The 14,732-nt window shown below is 39.9% G+C and overlaps 1 protein-coding gene across 1 annotated transcript; it reads left to right on the forward strand.

Moving 5' to 3' along the window:
- Positions 1-9,350: 9,350 nt before the first annotated feature.
- LOC102499465 (olfactory receptor 3A2) lies at positions 9,351-10,310 on the forward strand. The gene has a single exon (XM_014583831.1). It carries the CDS (start codon positions 9,363-9,365, stop codon positions 10,308-10,310), a length of 948 nt encoding a protein of 315 aa, XP_014439317.1. The 5' UTR covers positions 9,351-9,362.
- The last annotated feature ends 4,422 nt before the right edge of the window (positions 10,311-14,732 follow it).

Raw genomic sequence — 14,732 nt, forward strand, 5'->3', positions numbered from 1 at the left:
ATCCTTTTATGATTAAGACCCTCAGTAAGATTGGTATAGAAGGGTCATTTCTCAACACAATAAAAGCCATCTATGAAAAACCTACTGCAAACATTATACTGAATTGGGAAAAGCTAAAAGCTTTTCCTCTGAAAACAGGTACTAGGCAAGGCTACCCACTTTCTCTATTGCTCTTTAATATAGTACTGGAAGTCTTAGCTAATGCAATCAGAAAAGCGAACAATATAAAAGGCATTCAAATAGGCAAAGAAGAGTTGAAAATATCTTTATTCACAGATGACATGATGGTACACTTAGAAGACCCAAAGGTCACCACGAAAAAACGTCTCGAAGTAATAAGTGAATACAGTGAAGTGGCAGGATACAAAATCAACATCCAAAAACTTATAGCATTTCTATACATGAACAAGTTGAACAAAGTAGAGCTGAAGAAAGGAATCCCTTTCACTGTAGCCACAAAATGTATAAGATACCTAGGGATAAACCTAACTAAGAAAGTCAAAGACCTTTATAAAAAAGTGGAAGGACATCCCATGTTCCTGGATTGGAAGAATTAACATAATCAAAATGGCAATTCTACCCAAACTAATCTACCTATTTAATGCAATTTCAGTCAAAATACAGAGATATTCTTCACAGATCTAGAAAAGACAATCATAGAATTTGTCTGGAATCATAAAAGACCTCGTATTGCCAAAGCAATCCTGCGAAAGATGAGTGGAGTGAGAGGTATATCATTCCCTGATCCCAAGATATACTATAAAGCTGTGATCATCAAAACAGCATGGTACTGGCACAAAAACAGACGTGTGGACCAATGGAATAGAACAGAGACCCCAGAAATAAATCCCAAAGCTTATAGTCAACTGATTTTTAACAAAGGATACCAGTAAATCCACTGGGAAAAGGAAAACCTCTTCAGTAAATGGTGCTGGAAAAACTGGGTATCCACCTGCAGAAAGATGAAATTGAACTCCCATCTTTCACCATTAACGAACGTCAACTCAAAATGAATCAAAGATCTGAACCTAAGACCTCAAACAATAAAACTAGGGGTGGAAAATTCTAGGGAAACTCTGGGAGACTTTGGAGTAGGCAAAGAATTTTTAAATACGACTCCCAAAACACAGGTAATAATCCCTAAAATAGACAAGTGGGACTTTATCAGACTAAGAAATTTCTGCACAGAAAAGGACACAGTAACAAGTGTGAATTGACAACACTCAGAATGAAAGAATATTTTTGTAAAAAATGCTTCAGACAAGGAACTGATAACCAGAATACACAGGGAACTCAGGCGTCTTACACGAAAAAAAAAAAATTATTAACCCTATTAAAAGATGTGAAAATGAGCTGAACAAAAATCTCTCTAAGGAAGACATACGAACAGCCAAAAAAGCATATGAGGAAATGCTCAACATCTCTCATCATGAGGGAGATGCAGATTAAAACCACAATGAGATACCACCTAACCCCTGTCAGAATGTCAAAGATTAAAAATATAAAAGGTGATAAGTGTTGGCGGGGATGTGGTGAAAAGGGAACTCTCCTACATTGTTGGTGGGAATGTAAACTGATTGAGCTAAAAAGAGAGGAGTATGGAGAAGGATAGCAAGAGAACAAATAGAGAGGCATGACGTTAGTGGGATTTAGATACGGTTTATTAACTGTTGATGATAATGTATATAGTATTTTCAACTGGACAGGTCTGAGAAGTATTTCATGTTGGGTAAAGTCTTTTTACAAACAAAATGATAAATAGTGATTAAATATTTTTAAAAAATAATTGGAATAATAATAATAATATGGAAAAAAAAGAAAAGCTATTGGATGATGATAGGGATTTTAATGTCTTTGTATTGGCTGATATGAATGGTATTCCTTCTGGAAAAAGAAATGTAATACACTGTAAAATTATATGTTATTCAATGTAATATAACCACGATTATGATAATAATTTTTTAAATTATTTTTAAAAGTACCTATTTAGTGACCACAGTAAGCTATATAGTCCTAGCTTGGTGCTATTTTAGAGTATATTCATTCTATCCACAGAGTTTCAAGCCCAAAGTCAACTTTTGTTCACAGATAGGTATATATCAGCTGAACTTACTATTGAAAGTATTTAGATTAATTAAGATACTTTGTGAATCAATACAATGTGGGAAAGAATAAAGGAATGGAAATCAACTGCAGATACCAGAGACAGGGTGAGAGGAGGATGGGAACTGGCAGAGAGTGATGTGTGCGTGTGAGAAATATATGTATATATACATACATATATGTGTATATGTACATATACATACACATATATACATACACACACACAAGAAACAAGAAATGGAAAATTATTTGTTGATGATAACATGTATGATTAAGCCACTTTACCGTGTATTCTGGCTGGAAAATCGCATTTTGTATGCTGTGGTGATGTTTAGTGCAAGTATGTAAAATAAATAAAATTTTTTTAAACAATTTTTTTGTTTTTGGAAATTTTGAAAGTTGTTTATTAACTGTCTAGAACTATGGAGTATGAATGATAATTTGTTGATATGTAAAGTAAATGTTTGTTGGAAAATGTAAATAAATAAAGAAAATTTTAAAATTGCCACAAATTTAATGCCTTCAAATAACAATCATTTATTCTATCCTGTTCTGGATGCTGAAAGCCAGAAATGTGACCTATAGAATTACCAATTTTCAAGGTGTCATCAAGACTGAGTCTTTCTGAAGGCTCCATGAGGGAGTCAATTCCTTGTCTCCTCCAGTTCCCAGTGGCTCTGGCATGCCTTTATTCATGGCCAGGTCACTCCAGTCTCTGCTTTCCTCATTACCTTCTCCTCTTCTGGAGACAAATATCCCTTTACCTCTTTCTTGTGAAGATTCTTTTGAAGACAGTTAGGCTCCACCTAGATAATCAAGGTAGTATCTCCATCTCAAGATCTTCCACTACAAAGTCCCTTTTATTATATAAAGAGGATTTAGTGATTGGGTTAACTTTGGGGTCATTATTCAGTCTACCACAGTCAGCTAGGGAGTTTTTTTGTAGTCAATAAATTATTTCTTATCATTTCATAGATTTACTTTTCAGATGAGGTTGCAACTTGATTCTAATTGCTTTGAAGATGCTGAGGAATGTGAAAGAAGTTCTTGAGGAGAACAAAAATTATCTTGTGAAACGGGCACGATATAAGGTGTCCTTATGGTCTTTATGCAAAAGAAGGACAAAGGAGAAGGGATACCTCTGACCTCACACACCAGTGCAGAGGACTGAGGATTCAAAATTCCCATGTTCTTCTACCCAGCTTTCCTCATCTGAGGACTTAGACTCACCTCTTCTCCACCATGACTCAGGAGTTAGTACACAATATCTACTCCAACTACACATTCATCCTCCATTCCACTCTCACAGTGAAGTCTTAGACATGATTTCAACACCGTATGCCTTATGGCTACAGATTAATGTCTCTTTAAACATTGCCATGGAATTTTCTATAACATGCTCCTGATTTAATTGATGGCTGACCTGGGTCTATCATTCTGTTTCTTCCAGAAAAAAAAAAAAAATATAATGCCATGCCTTTTCTTAAACTCCACAATTTCATTACCATGGATCCCATAACATTCACTGCTAGAGCTAACACAACCCAATGGTTCACCTTCCACTGCCCCTCATCTATTGTACCACCAGTAAGTCCTAGTAATTACAATGCTGACACAAGATGTATCTATGAGGGGGTGAGATGTAGGTGGTTAATCAGGAAGTACTCTCAACAACAGAACTGAGTTTTTTTATTCAGAAACTGGTCTCAGGGAGGTTAAAGACATGTGAAGGGAATAACAACAGACTGAAGATTCATCCCTCACTGAGGGCTCATTACCAATGTCATCGCTGCGGATGGCAGCATCTGGATTTAACAATAACACATAGAATGCCTCTAATACCTGTGTGAAGAACAAATGGTGGCATTTGCCCGTTGTCTTCACACCTCATTGTCAAGTTGTCTTTTTCACTAATGAGCTCTGCCCCTACTCAGACAATGTAATCTTTCCCTTTTTTACATGGTATCAGAGAAGCCTGGAAAGAGGCTTACACTTTGTGAGCTTGCAATAAGCAGAAGGTTTCAGAGAACTGTCCACATCAACCATGGCTGAAATTTGATACTGGCCTAAGCAGGTATGAGTTGGAACATCTAATGTGTCCCCCACAATCCATTTCATGGAATTGTTGTGAAGACTGCAGACATCAGGCTTGTAAAGTTTTTAGAACATCACCATGTATGTAAGAAGCTTGCATAAATGTTATCAGCTTTTATTTAGATTCCATCATTGTACATTGCCTCTCCTATTCACCCTCTACCATCTACTCACCTCTTATCATCTCTAGTATCTATACTTATCCTCTCTACTATCGTATCTTCAGATCTTTCCATTTTTGCCATAGAAAGCAGACATTTGGTATATTGGATTGTCAGAAAAGTCATGACACATTTTTGCATAGAAAAATATGGAAAAAATATATCCTGACTTTTCCAAAAACCCAATATATTGAGCAGAGAAATACAATGTATGTCTTTCAGTTTCCAACCTCTACAAGCAAATTAATGAATTTTATTTAATGTTCACAGCAACGTTCTGTGGTAGAGAATCTACTCATTTCATAGATGAGAAAGCAGAGGTCCAAAAGGGTCCACTAGCTTGTCCAAAGTCGAACCAGTTACACCTTGAAGAACAGGCCTGTCTATAATTCTTTTTCTTCTGCCTCAGACTTCCCTTGTATGAAAAGAGAGAGAACTATCTTGGGAGAGAGGATGTTGGGTGATTATTAGTGGGAATAGGAGGTGGAAGGACATGCTTCTCAGCCTTCCCAAATCTGTTCGCTGACAATTTCCTACAAGTCCTTCTTGCACCATAGCTCTTGCACCACCCCTTCCAAAACCATTATCAGATCCCCAAGACACAGTCCCAGTGGGCCCCAGTAACAAGGCCCTGAGAGAAAAACCAACATATTCCTCAGGATTCATTAGGATGTTGGGTTTGAAGAAAGCTTCTCCCTTTCACCTCCCTTCTGGGTCCTCCTCCCTCTCCCTGGGTCCAAGACAAGCTCAGAAATTGGCTAGTCTTTGCTAAAATGCTCTGAGTTGACATCTGGAAAAGAAAACTCCCTCTCTTAGGATACCCACAGCTAATCCCCAACTGCATTTCCTGGAAAGTATAAAGAAATGTACAAGTCCTCTAGGCCCAGTGACCATCAAAAAGTGGAGCTTTATCGTTTGCCCTAGCTACTGCCCACGAAGCAAGGATTATATAGCAAGCATTTCTTGAGAGAGTCTAGATAACAGAAACTGTGAGATATTGTTGCCATCTGTTTCCTTTTCAGTATTTTTCTCCCCACCCTTCTTCTATCTCCTGGGAGAGCCAGATTTTGAGGCTCCTAGAGGGTAGCACTGTAATGAAGATAGCCCTATTACAAAGAAGACAGCTTATTTTCCTTCATTTGTTATACAGAACTCTACCTTTTGGGTAGATAACAGAGTCTACACTGCTATTCACCTTCCCTGAAGAAACTGCAGTAACTTCCATGCCCATTTCAGGGTGAGTACTCTAACATGTCCTTCCTCTGCTCTTACTAAACAAGGAGGAACTCCTGTTGCCATCAGCTCAAACCTGACTTTATACATGGTGAAATGAACGTCCTGAAAGGAAAGATCAAGGGCTATAACCTAGAGGCCCTCTTGGCCCATGCCCCCTCTCTTAGATGAAGTTTGTTCTATGATACTTTTAGGGGTGAGTAGGAATAAGTATGAGAGGATTTTCTGAGACCAGTTCACTGCCCAGGGCCCACAGTAGAAGAACTATAGAGCCTTTTTATCATTGGGAGGAGTGTGGGGTGCAGTTCCAGAGCAGTGATCTGTCACAGCTCAGAAAGGAGGGTATTGAGGGTGACAATGCAGGAGAACTCCTCAGTGTGCTCTACGATGATCCTGTCAGACACTCAGAATGTCTCAGGTGATCAGAGGTCATCCTGGAATCCTACTGACTTTAAGCAAGCTCCATCTCTACCATGTAAGGCTTGCCAGCAGCCATTTTGTCATTCTTCTATCCCTGGCCATGACTTTCTTGTCTGTAAGGTATAGCCCTCCCAAAAGGCCTTATTTTGGGGGTCAGCTTATGTGAAAAGAAACATGTTCACATATTGATTGTTATATCATACTTGTCCTAACAACAGGAAGGAAAACAGTATTCCCTGCAATAGCCTTGCACACTGCCTTTACTCCTGTGCCTTCCTTTAATCATACTAACCCATAAAAGTGTAGCGCAAATTCTAATGTGTCAAGTCTTCCATCACAACTCTGCTCTTACAGATGCTCTCTTTCTCTAAAATCCTGTGAACATTTGAATCAGCCCTTCCTTGTTTAAGAAGTATTGAGTACTTACCCTTTGTAACGTAGTTTTGATAAGAATTTTTCTTGGAAAAACTAAGCACATCTGTATTTTATCCTCAAGTCACTTTGTAGAAAAGGAGGAGACTTGCTCTGTCATGAACTGACTGAGCTAGATGGTAAATAGTAGGAAATTCCAAAAAATAGTACACCAGGCGATTAGGAGAGTGAATGAGAAAGTGAGACAGAGAAGATTCTATCTAGATGAGCAAGTTTTTCACAAAGAATTAATCAGCAGCCAGCATTTGAGTCCAGTTTGGAAATACGTACGCATGTGGAGCTGGAGGAAAGCTATTACACGTAGCAAACGCAGCATGAAGAAGGAGGTGTAAAATCACAGGGCTGCAATCAAATCTTGGTGTTAAGATGAACTCGGAAGGAAAAACAAGTAGTTACTTCTTTATTATAACATATATTTAAAAATTCACTGATCATTGATTGGTCAATGTACAAAGTGGTTACCAATTGAAAATTTTATCAGTAATAATTAGTCCTAAGAATAATTTCCACCCTCTTGCAAGTGACTTAATACTAGCATTTTTTTTAAGAGAGAGAGATTTTTGGTATATGCGCTCACCAGAAAGAAAGAAACAGAAAAGAGAGAAAACACCCCCCAAGGGGGATAGCAGTGCCACAATCCCTTCTCCATTCTCCTCTCTGGATCTTGGGCACACACTCACACGCACCTGGAGTGAGTTTTAAGCCGCCAGGTTCAGGACTCCTACTGCGGTAAAGTATGTAGTTCCGCCATCTGCTGGTCCCAACATAATACCAGCATTTTAAGGACATGTTGAAGATCGCCGCATCCAAGTTCTCATCCCTGTGGTGGCCCCTTTGCAGTTTCTCAGTGGAATGAACCCACACAATGGAGACCTCATTTGGGAGGTTTGTCATTGAGATAACCTCACATTGGAGACATCCCCTTGATGTAATAAAAGGTCATGTAAGGTGTGTATTATCTGCTCAAAACTGTAGGTCAGTCTGCAGTCATTGCCTTGACTACAAGTTTGAATGGAGGGATCTTTGTGGAGAGGGGTTTCCATAACCTGGAAGGGCTGGTGGCCTTTCATGCCCTTTAAGAGAGAGTAATGAGGAACAGAGGAGCAAGAAGCTTTAACCATACCTCCTATGATGCAAATATATCAGTTCTCTACCGTTGCTGGACACTAGAACTTCTCGGAAGACTTTAATGAAAGACCCATAACCAGGTGCCACCAATAAACCAATTAATGAGTGTTCTGAATGAGAAGTCTGAGCAACAGTATTCTCTTCTTAAAGCTCTCCAAGCGATTCTAGTAATCACTAGAAGCTAGTCTACATGAGGGCTAGAAATTATGGTAGAGATACTGACCTCCCAACCTTTGTAAGACAGTTGAAATTTCTGTTAACTTTTTTGTGTCACCTTTCAAACTATTCTCTCTTCCTTCAGAATTATCATTACAGTAAGCTAAGAAAAGACTGTGTCTTAAATCTGAGGGAGTGGCAAGAAAGGCCTTGTATTTGGAAGCACTGGTTCAGTGGAGTTCTAAGACAACAGTGATCAGGTGGGTGCTTTGAAAAATCCTGCTGCCTGAGTTTCATTGTCAGAGATTCTAAGCTAATCAGCCTGGAGGTGGAGTCTGGGCATCAGCATTTCCTAAAATTTCTACATAATTCTAAAGAGCAAGCACTGCGTACAGTTGATTCATGGTTGTTAGCAAGTACGTTTCCCTTTACTTCTTCAACCTTGTTGGTATGCCCCTGTGAAACCACAGTGTAGTCTTCCTGCGTTTACAATTGTGTCTCACTGAAGACTACACGATCATCTTGTCTGAGTGATATCCATTTGGTCCTGCTTCTTCTGCTTCTCAGATTCAACCTAAAACCAGATAAGTCTGTGTCACCAACTTGTGCACTTACTTCCCACTTTTATGAACAAGGATTTAATAACCTTTGGAGAGGGTATATCCCTAATCAGATAAGTCATTCTGTCACAGCAGCTCTGATTTCTGGGATATCCTTAACCACAGTTGTCCCTGAGTTTACTGGCCCAGCTCATGTGCTGGTCACTTGTTCACTTCTGTTTCCAGACTCCAGCTGCTTCTCATTCTCTGATTCCAATTTACTATATATAAGAGCATGACATCAGTCAATAAAGCTAGCCTTGCTCATTTCATGGGCAACAGAGATACTGAAGATATTTTTATCACAAATTTGATATAAATCTGAAATCCTTAGTACAATCTAACTTTCTAAGTATGTGCCTGCTTTATTTAAGGATATTTTCCTAAACTGAGGTTAATTCAAAGCCCAGCATATGAGTTTAAGTAACAAGAACATACGAATTTATGGAACAAGGAATTTTGCATTTATAGTGGATCAATGGAAAAGTTATAATGTATTTTTCTCTTTTTCTGTGTGTGCAAAAATGCACCGTGACTTCTCCAATGACCTAATAATTCAGATGGTCTCTCACTTGGAGATTTGTACTGGGCAGGTCTTTATGACATGTACAGTTGGGTATCTTCTCTGATTCTTGCCATCACTGTTTCCAGAAGCTTTTAACTTGGATTATGTTTTCTAATACTGTCCAGTTTTTCTGTAAATACTAAGTTTTTTCTTTCTTGAAATCTGCCTTGGCTTGATCGCTCAAAGAAAAATGGAGAAATTCCATCTAAATCTACATCCAAAGAAGAAGCGTGATTTTATCATAGTGTATTTCCCAAGTGTTCTGACTCTTTCCACTAGCAAAAGATGGGGAAAGGAGGTGATGGTGACATTGGACACTTCAACCAAGAGGTTTATGAGTGATGTGCCCTGGGAGTTAGAAAATATTCACCCACACAACCACACACTTACTATGGGGCTTTGAGTAACTGAATTTATGAACTAATACATATTTAATACATATTTTCCTAGGACATTTCCTTACAGGAACTCATGGAGTCCAAAGTTGGGACTAACAGGACAGCTGTTGCTGAGTTCATTCTACTGGGCTTAGTGAAAACAGAAAATCTACAGTCTCTGGTCTTTGTCCTCTTCCTCTTGGCCTACCTAGTCACAGTTGGAGGCAATCTCTGCATTCTGGCAGCCATCTTAGGGGACACCAAGCTCCACACTCCCATGTACTTCTTCCTGGGGAATCTATCAGTGGTGGATATCGGGTGTATCACGGTCACTGTTCCTCCCATGTTGGGTCGTCTCCTGTTCCATAAGAAAGCAATTTCCCATGATGCCTGCCTCTCCCAGCTCTTCTTCTTCCACCTTCTTGCAGGACTAGACTGCTTCCTGTTGACAGCCATGGCCTATGACCGATTCCTGGCCATCTGCCGACCCCTCACCTACAGCACCCGCATGAGCCAGACAGTCCAGAGGATTTTGGTGGCTGTGTCTTGGGCTTGTTCCTTTACCAATGCACTGACCCACACTATTGCCTTAGCTACCCTTCACTTCTGTGGTCCCAAAGAGGTCAATCACTTCTACTGTGACCTCCCACAGCTCTTCCAGCTCTCCTGCTCCAGCACCCAACTCAATGAGCTGCTACTCTTTGCCATGGGCTTTATGATGGTCGGAGCACCAGTGGTTCTCATCGTCACCTCTTACATCCATGTGGCAGCTGCAGTGCTCCGGATGCGCTCCGCTGAGGGCAGGAAGAAGGCCTTCTCCACATGTGGCTCCCACCTCACTGTGGTTTGCCTTTTCTATGGGACAGGAATCTTCAACTACATGCGTCTGGGTTCAGAAGAAGCTTCAGACAAGGATAAAGGGGTTGGGATTTTCAATACCGTTATCAACCCCATGCTGAACCCACTTATCTACAGCCTCAGAAACCCCGATGTTCAGGGTGCACTGTGGCGAATACTTGTAGGGAGGTGGTCACTGACCTGAGAAGTGATAGGATTCCTCCCTTCCTGCCCTTTTGGGTCTAAAGAAAATTTCCCATGAAGACGGAAACCAGAAATAAGTGGACTCTAATAATTTTTCCTTTCTTCTTCTGCATGAAGATTAGCATCATGTGTTTGACCTACAAAAAAAAAAAAAACTCTATAGATTTAATCTGTTTATTCATTTGCCAAATATTTATTTAATTGCTTCTATATTCCAGACACCCTTCTAATGCATTGAATGGAGAACAAAATGAGCAAATGTCTCTGCACCCATGCAACTCACAGGCTATAAAAGTAGACAGAATAAATATGTGTCATATATAGCACATTCCCATTGGTAATAAGTACTACGGAGAACAACAAAGATGGGGAATATGAAGTTGGGCACTGCTGAGCAAGCCTTCTGGGCCAGTGGCTGCCTTGTTTCTGGCTTAGCCCCCTTTCTGGGTAGAGTTTAACCTTGGCAACCTACACGCCTGGGCAGCTATGTCCTACAGAGACAGGCCATTTAGTTCATCACAGCTGATGTAACAATGACCATTACAAAGTTTCCTTGTGGTAGAGATGTGAAATTCCTTCCAGATCAGAGAGTGGACTGATTTTTTTTTTTTTTTTTTTGGAGAGATTTTCACTGTAGGGCGCGTGCGCTCGCCCAGACAGACAGAGAGAGACATAGAGACAGAAAGCGAGAAATCGCCCCCCAGGGGGGATGGTCACGCCGCAATCCCTTCTCCTCCATTCTCCTCTCGGGATCTTGGGCACGCACGCACACGCGCCCGGCGTGAGTTTTAAGCCACCGGGTCCAGGACACGAACCGCGGTCGACTACGTGGGAGTCCAGCGACATAGCCATTACGCTAACTGCTGGTTCCCAGTGGACTGATTTTTTTAAACCGTGGTCCTGGTGTCAGGGATTATTTCATTCACCTATTGGCTTTTTACCTCCAAGAACATCAACTCCTTCTCTCCACTACCACATAAGAATCTCATGGGATATTTAGGGGACAGGAAGGGTCCAAAGAGGAAAATACCCCTTTTGTATCAGTGCATATTTGATATATCTTAGGGACAAAAAAAGTACATTCCATCTCCACCCCCTGACATGTCTCTTTCTCTTATTTAATGCCACCATCCTCCCACAGATATTGTAACCAGGTCCTCAGAATAGTCTATGTAAAATACCCAATAGAATCTTTTCTTCAGAAGTCTTACATTTTTTGTCCCAAGCCTCCTTGCTCAAGAAATACATATCATCCATAAATATAGTCCTAGGTGGAATGGATTCTTTTTTCTTCTTTATTTTTTTCTCTTTCCTTCCTTCCTTGGAGTGATCTGATTATTTAATGTAAGGTCACAGAGCTAACTTAAGGCATGATGGATAAGGTGGCTATATCCCCCATGGTTAAAGTCTCAGATCAGACAGCATGAAAAACATGCCAAGTGCAAGTGTAAGGATCCTCAAAACACTGAGATGAAGGAGAAATGGAAGAAAGAAGTTTTCAGTGTGATTTTTGTGATGAGAGGAGGGTGCTTTCTAGCTTTCTCTCTCTCTGGTGTGATTTTTATGATGAGGGGAGGGTGCTTTCTAGCTTTCTCTCTCTCTCTCTCACTCACTCTCTGGTGAGTGCATGTGCCCTTTGGCAAAATTTTTTTAAAGTGTGCAAATGTGTTGTACACATACTTTAAAACTTATCTTTAATTATACTTCGTTATTTGTACTCCTATTCTTTACCATTTCCTAAATGTGTTTACCAACGATACACCACACCTTCACCCCCACCCTCCTTTCCTGTCCTTCTTTTTTTCATTATCCCATTTCTGGTGATGTCTCTTTCTTACTTCTATGATAGAGACTAGAAGACTGGAGAACATTCTGTTAGGACATTCCTACAACTCCAACATGGAACATTTACTCATCTTGGTTTTTTATCCAGTCTTTGAGCCCATTTATTTCTAATTTTTATCTTCTCTCTAGCCTCCCTAGAAAGGCCACTGACCCTGTCCTGGCAATGCTACTGAATGACTCCCCTCTGGGTCATTCCTGAAACTGTCCCATGGCTGCCCCTGGAGCTTGGCTTCCCTATGATCTCTTCTTGGAGTCATGGGACTAGAAAGATGGCCTAAAATTCCAACAGGTTGTATAAATGAAGGAGATAATGTCAGAAAACCTGTTACAAACGTTACTAAGAGATTGCAAAAAAAAAAAAAAAAAAAAAAAGATAAGGAAGTGGAAGGAAGGACAGGATTGGAGTGGAACAATGAAGTAAAACGTGAGGCTATAGGGAGGGGTGGGACATACTGGTGAGTAAAACGGGAAAGAACAAAGGATAGAAGTGAGGGAAAGGACACAATGAGAGAATAGGAGATGAGAAGGAGGGAGGAATTGAGGGTATCCAACAAATGCCTTAGGAATGTCAATGAGGTTTTAAAAAAAAAGATGAAGAGAAAATGAAAAGTGAGTAGAGGTGGGAGATGAGAATAAAATTCATAATGTAGAATAATTTCCCATCAGTCTGTGGCTATAAAATAACCACCTTCTGCACTTTGGTTGCTATTGTTGGACCTCACCATTAGACTCGGTTTTTCTGAGATGTAATGATGTATCATAGTCCGAGTATTCTTCTGCATCCTCTGCCCAGGAGATGAGGGAAGGTCAGAGAGTAGGTCTGACAGATGGGAGTGAGGGAGTGTGTGCATGCAGAGAACTCATCCTTCACAACCCATCGGGCCATCAACATCCTCAGACTCCCTGCATTTTGGGCCTTGCTTGCCAATTTTATGTAAAGGGCATAGATAAAGTATGTCCCTTTCCTGATAGTTTTTGGACTCGAGACATTTCAGAATTAAAGAACTTGAGCATCCCATAAAGAAAAAATTCTTGTGGCAAATACCAGGGTCATGGTTTATTAGTGCAACATAGTCACTCAACCACTGTTCTGTCATCTTAGGAAGTTCTTCACCACAGCTGGAATTGTTTCCACCTAGACATTAAAGGAATTGGGACAAGATTGCCTCTCCACAGTCCTTCACATGTAGCAATGTCTAGTCGTATTGATGTAAATGAACTTTTCTCAGGTCTGCTACATCAGAAAACCTGTTAAGAGCATTACCAACCCCACTTTCACCACATTGTCTACCCCATGAACATTTAACATAGGCCCAGTGGATCTTATCTATTACAGCAACGGTTCCCAGTCTTGGCAGTGTTTCTTTATTAAAAAATAAATAAATAAATAAAAAAGAAAAAAGAAAAGGAAAAAAAGAGAACCTTTAATTCATGTTAGAGCATGCATGTGCACCTACAAGCAAGAGAAAAAGACAGTGAGAGAAAGCTCCCTCAGTGGGGCCTGGTCACAGTGCAATCCATCCTCCTTCAATTTTCCATCCCTTCCCAAGCATATGTACACATGCCTGGCATGTTGCCACAGGGCAGGGATTTGAACCCCAGTGGGCCACGTGGGATTCAGCTACAGAGCCAGCCAACGTTGCTTCCTTCTGAGCATTTGTTTCTTTCCTATTTTCTATTTATTTTCCAAGACCAAAATGTTTATTTAAAAAGCAAGCACATTGCATTTTCTTTGGGATAGCTCCCTTTGCCTTCCAAAAAATAAGTATGTTATACTTTAATATCATTTAGGCAGCTCCCTTAAATTACTGTTGCCTAGTAATTACTAGTAATTAAGGGAGCTGTATCTCACATGCTTGATGACAGTTGAAATCTAGCCCTAGCAGCTTGAAAAATATGCTTGGCTCATGTGCCTGCTGGCCTAAAATCCCAACAGTTTGTAGAAATGGAGGAGACAACATCAGGAAACCCGTTAAGAGCATTACCAACCCTATTTCCACCACTCTGTCTACTCCATGTCTACCCCCTGGGAAGCCCAGGTTCAGTTCCCAGCCTCACCTAAAGAGTGGCTGAGCTAGCTATGGCACTTGGAGATGAGGATCCTATCATACTAAGCCTGTCTCTCTTATTAAGTAACTAAATAAACTTTTTTTAAATCTAAAAAAAAAAAAATCTAAATGTTCCTTCACTGCATCAAAAATCCCATTATTCAGAGTTAACTCCTCTTCAGAAGTTTGTATTTATTCTTCCAGAGATTGTATGCATATATAATATGCACATTTTATATCAGTAGAGCCATGCTGTTCTGCAATCCATTTTTTGTCTTTTTCTTATGCATCATGCAATACAATACTTTACATGACAAAGACTAAAAGCCTATTTTATCTGTTTGATGGAAGCACAGTATGCTATTAAACATATAAACTGTAATTTTTGTTATCAAACCTCTCCCATATTTGAATTTGGGTTGTCTAGAATTGTTTTGCAATAATGCATAACATTGTGATGAATATTCTTACAGAGCTGTCTTTTCAAATGTATGTAATCATTTCCCTATGATTAATTCCTGTATATAATT

Source organism: Tupaia chinensis, unplaced genomic scaffold (genome assembly GCF_000334495.1).
Source record: "Tupaia chinensis unplaced genomic scaffold, TupChi_1.0 Scaffold144899_1, whole genome shotgun sequence".
Taxonomy (NCBI): Eukaryota; Metazoa; Chordata; class Mammalia; order Scandentia; family Tupaiidae; genus Tupaia; species Tupaia belangeri.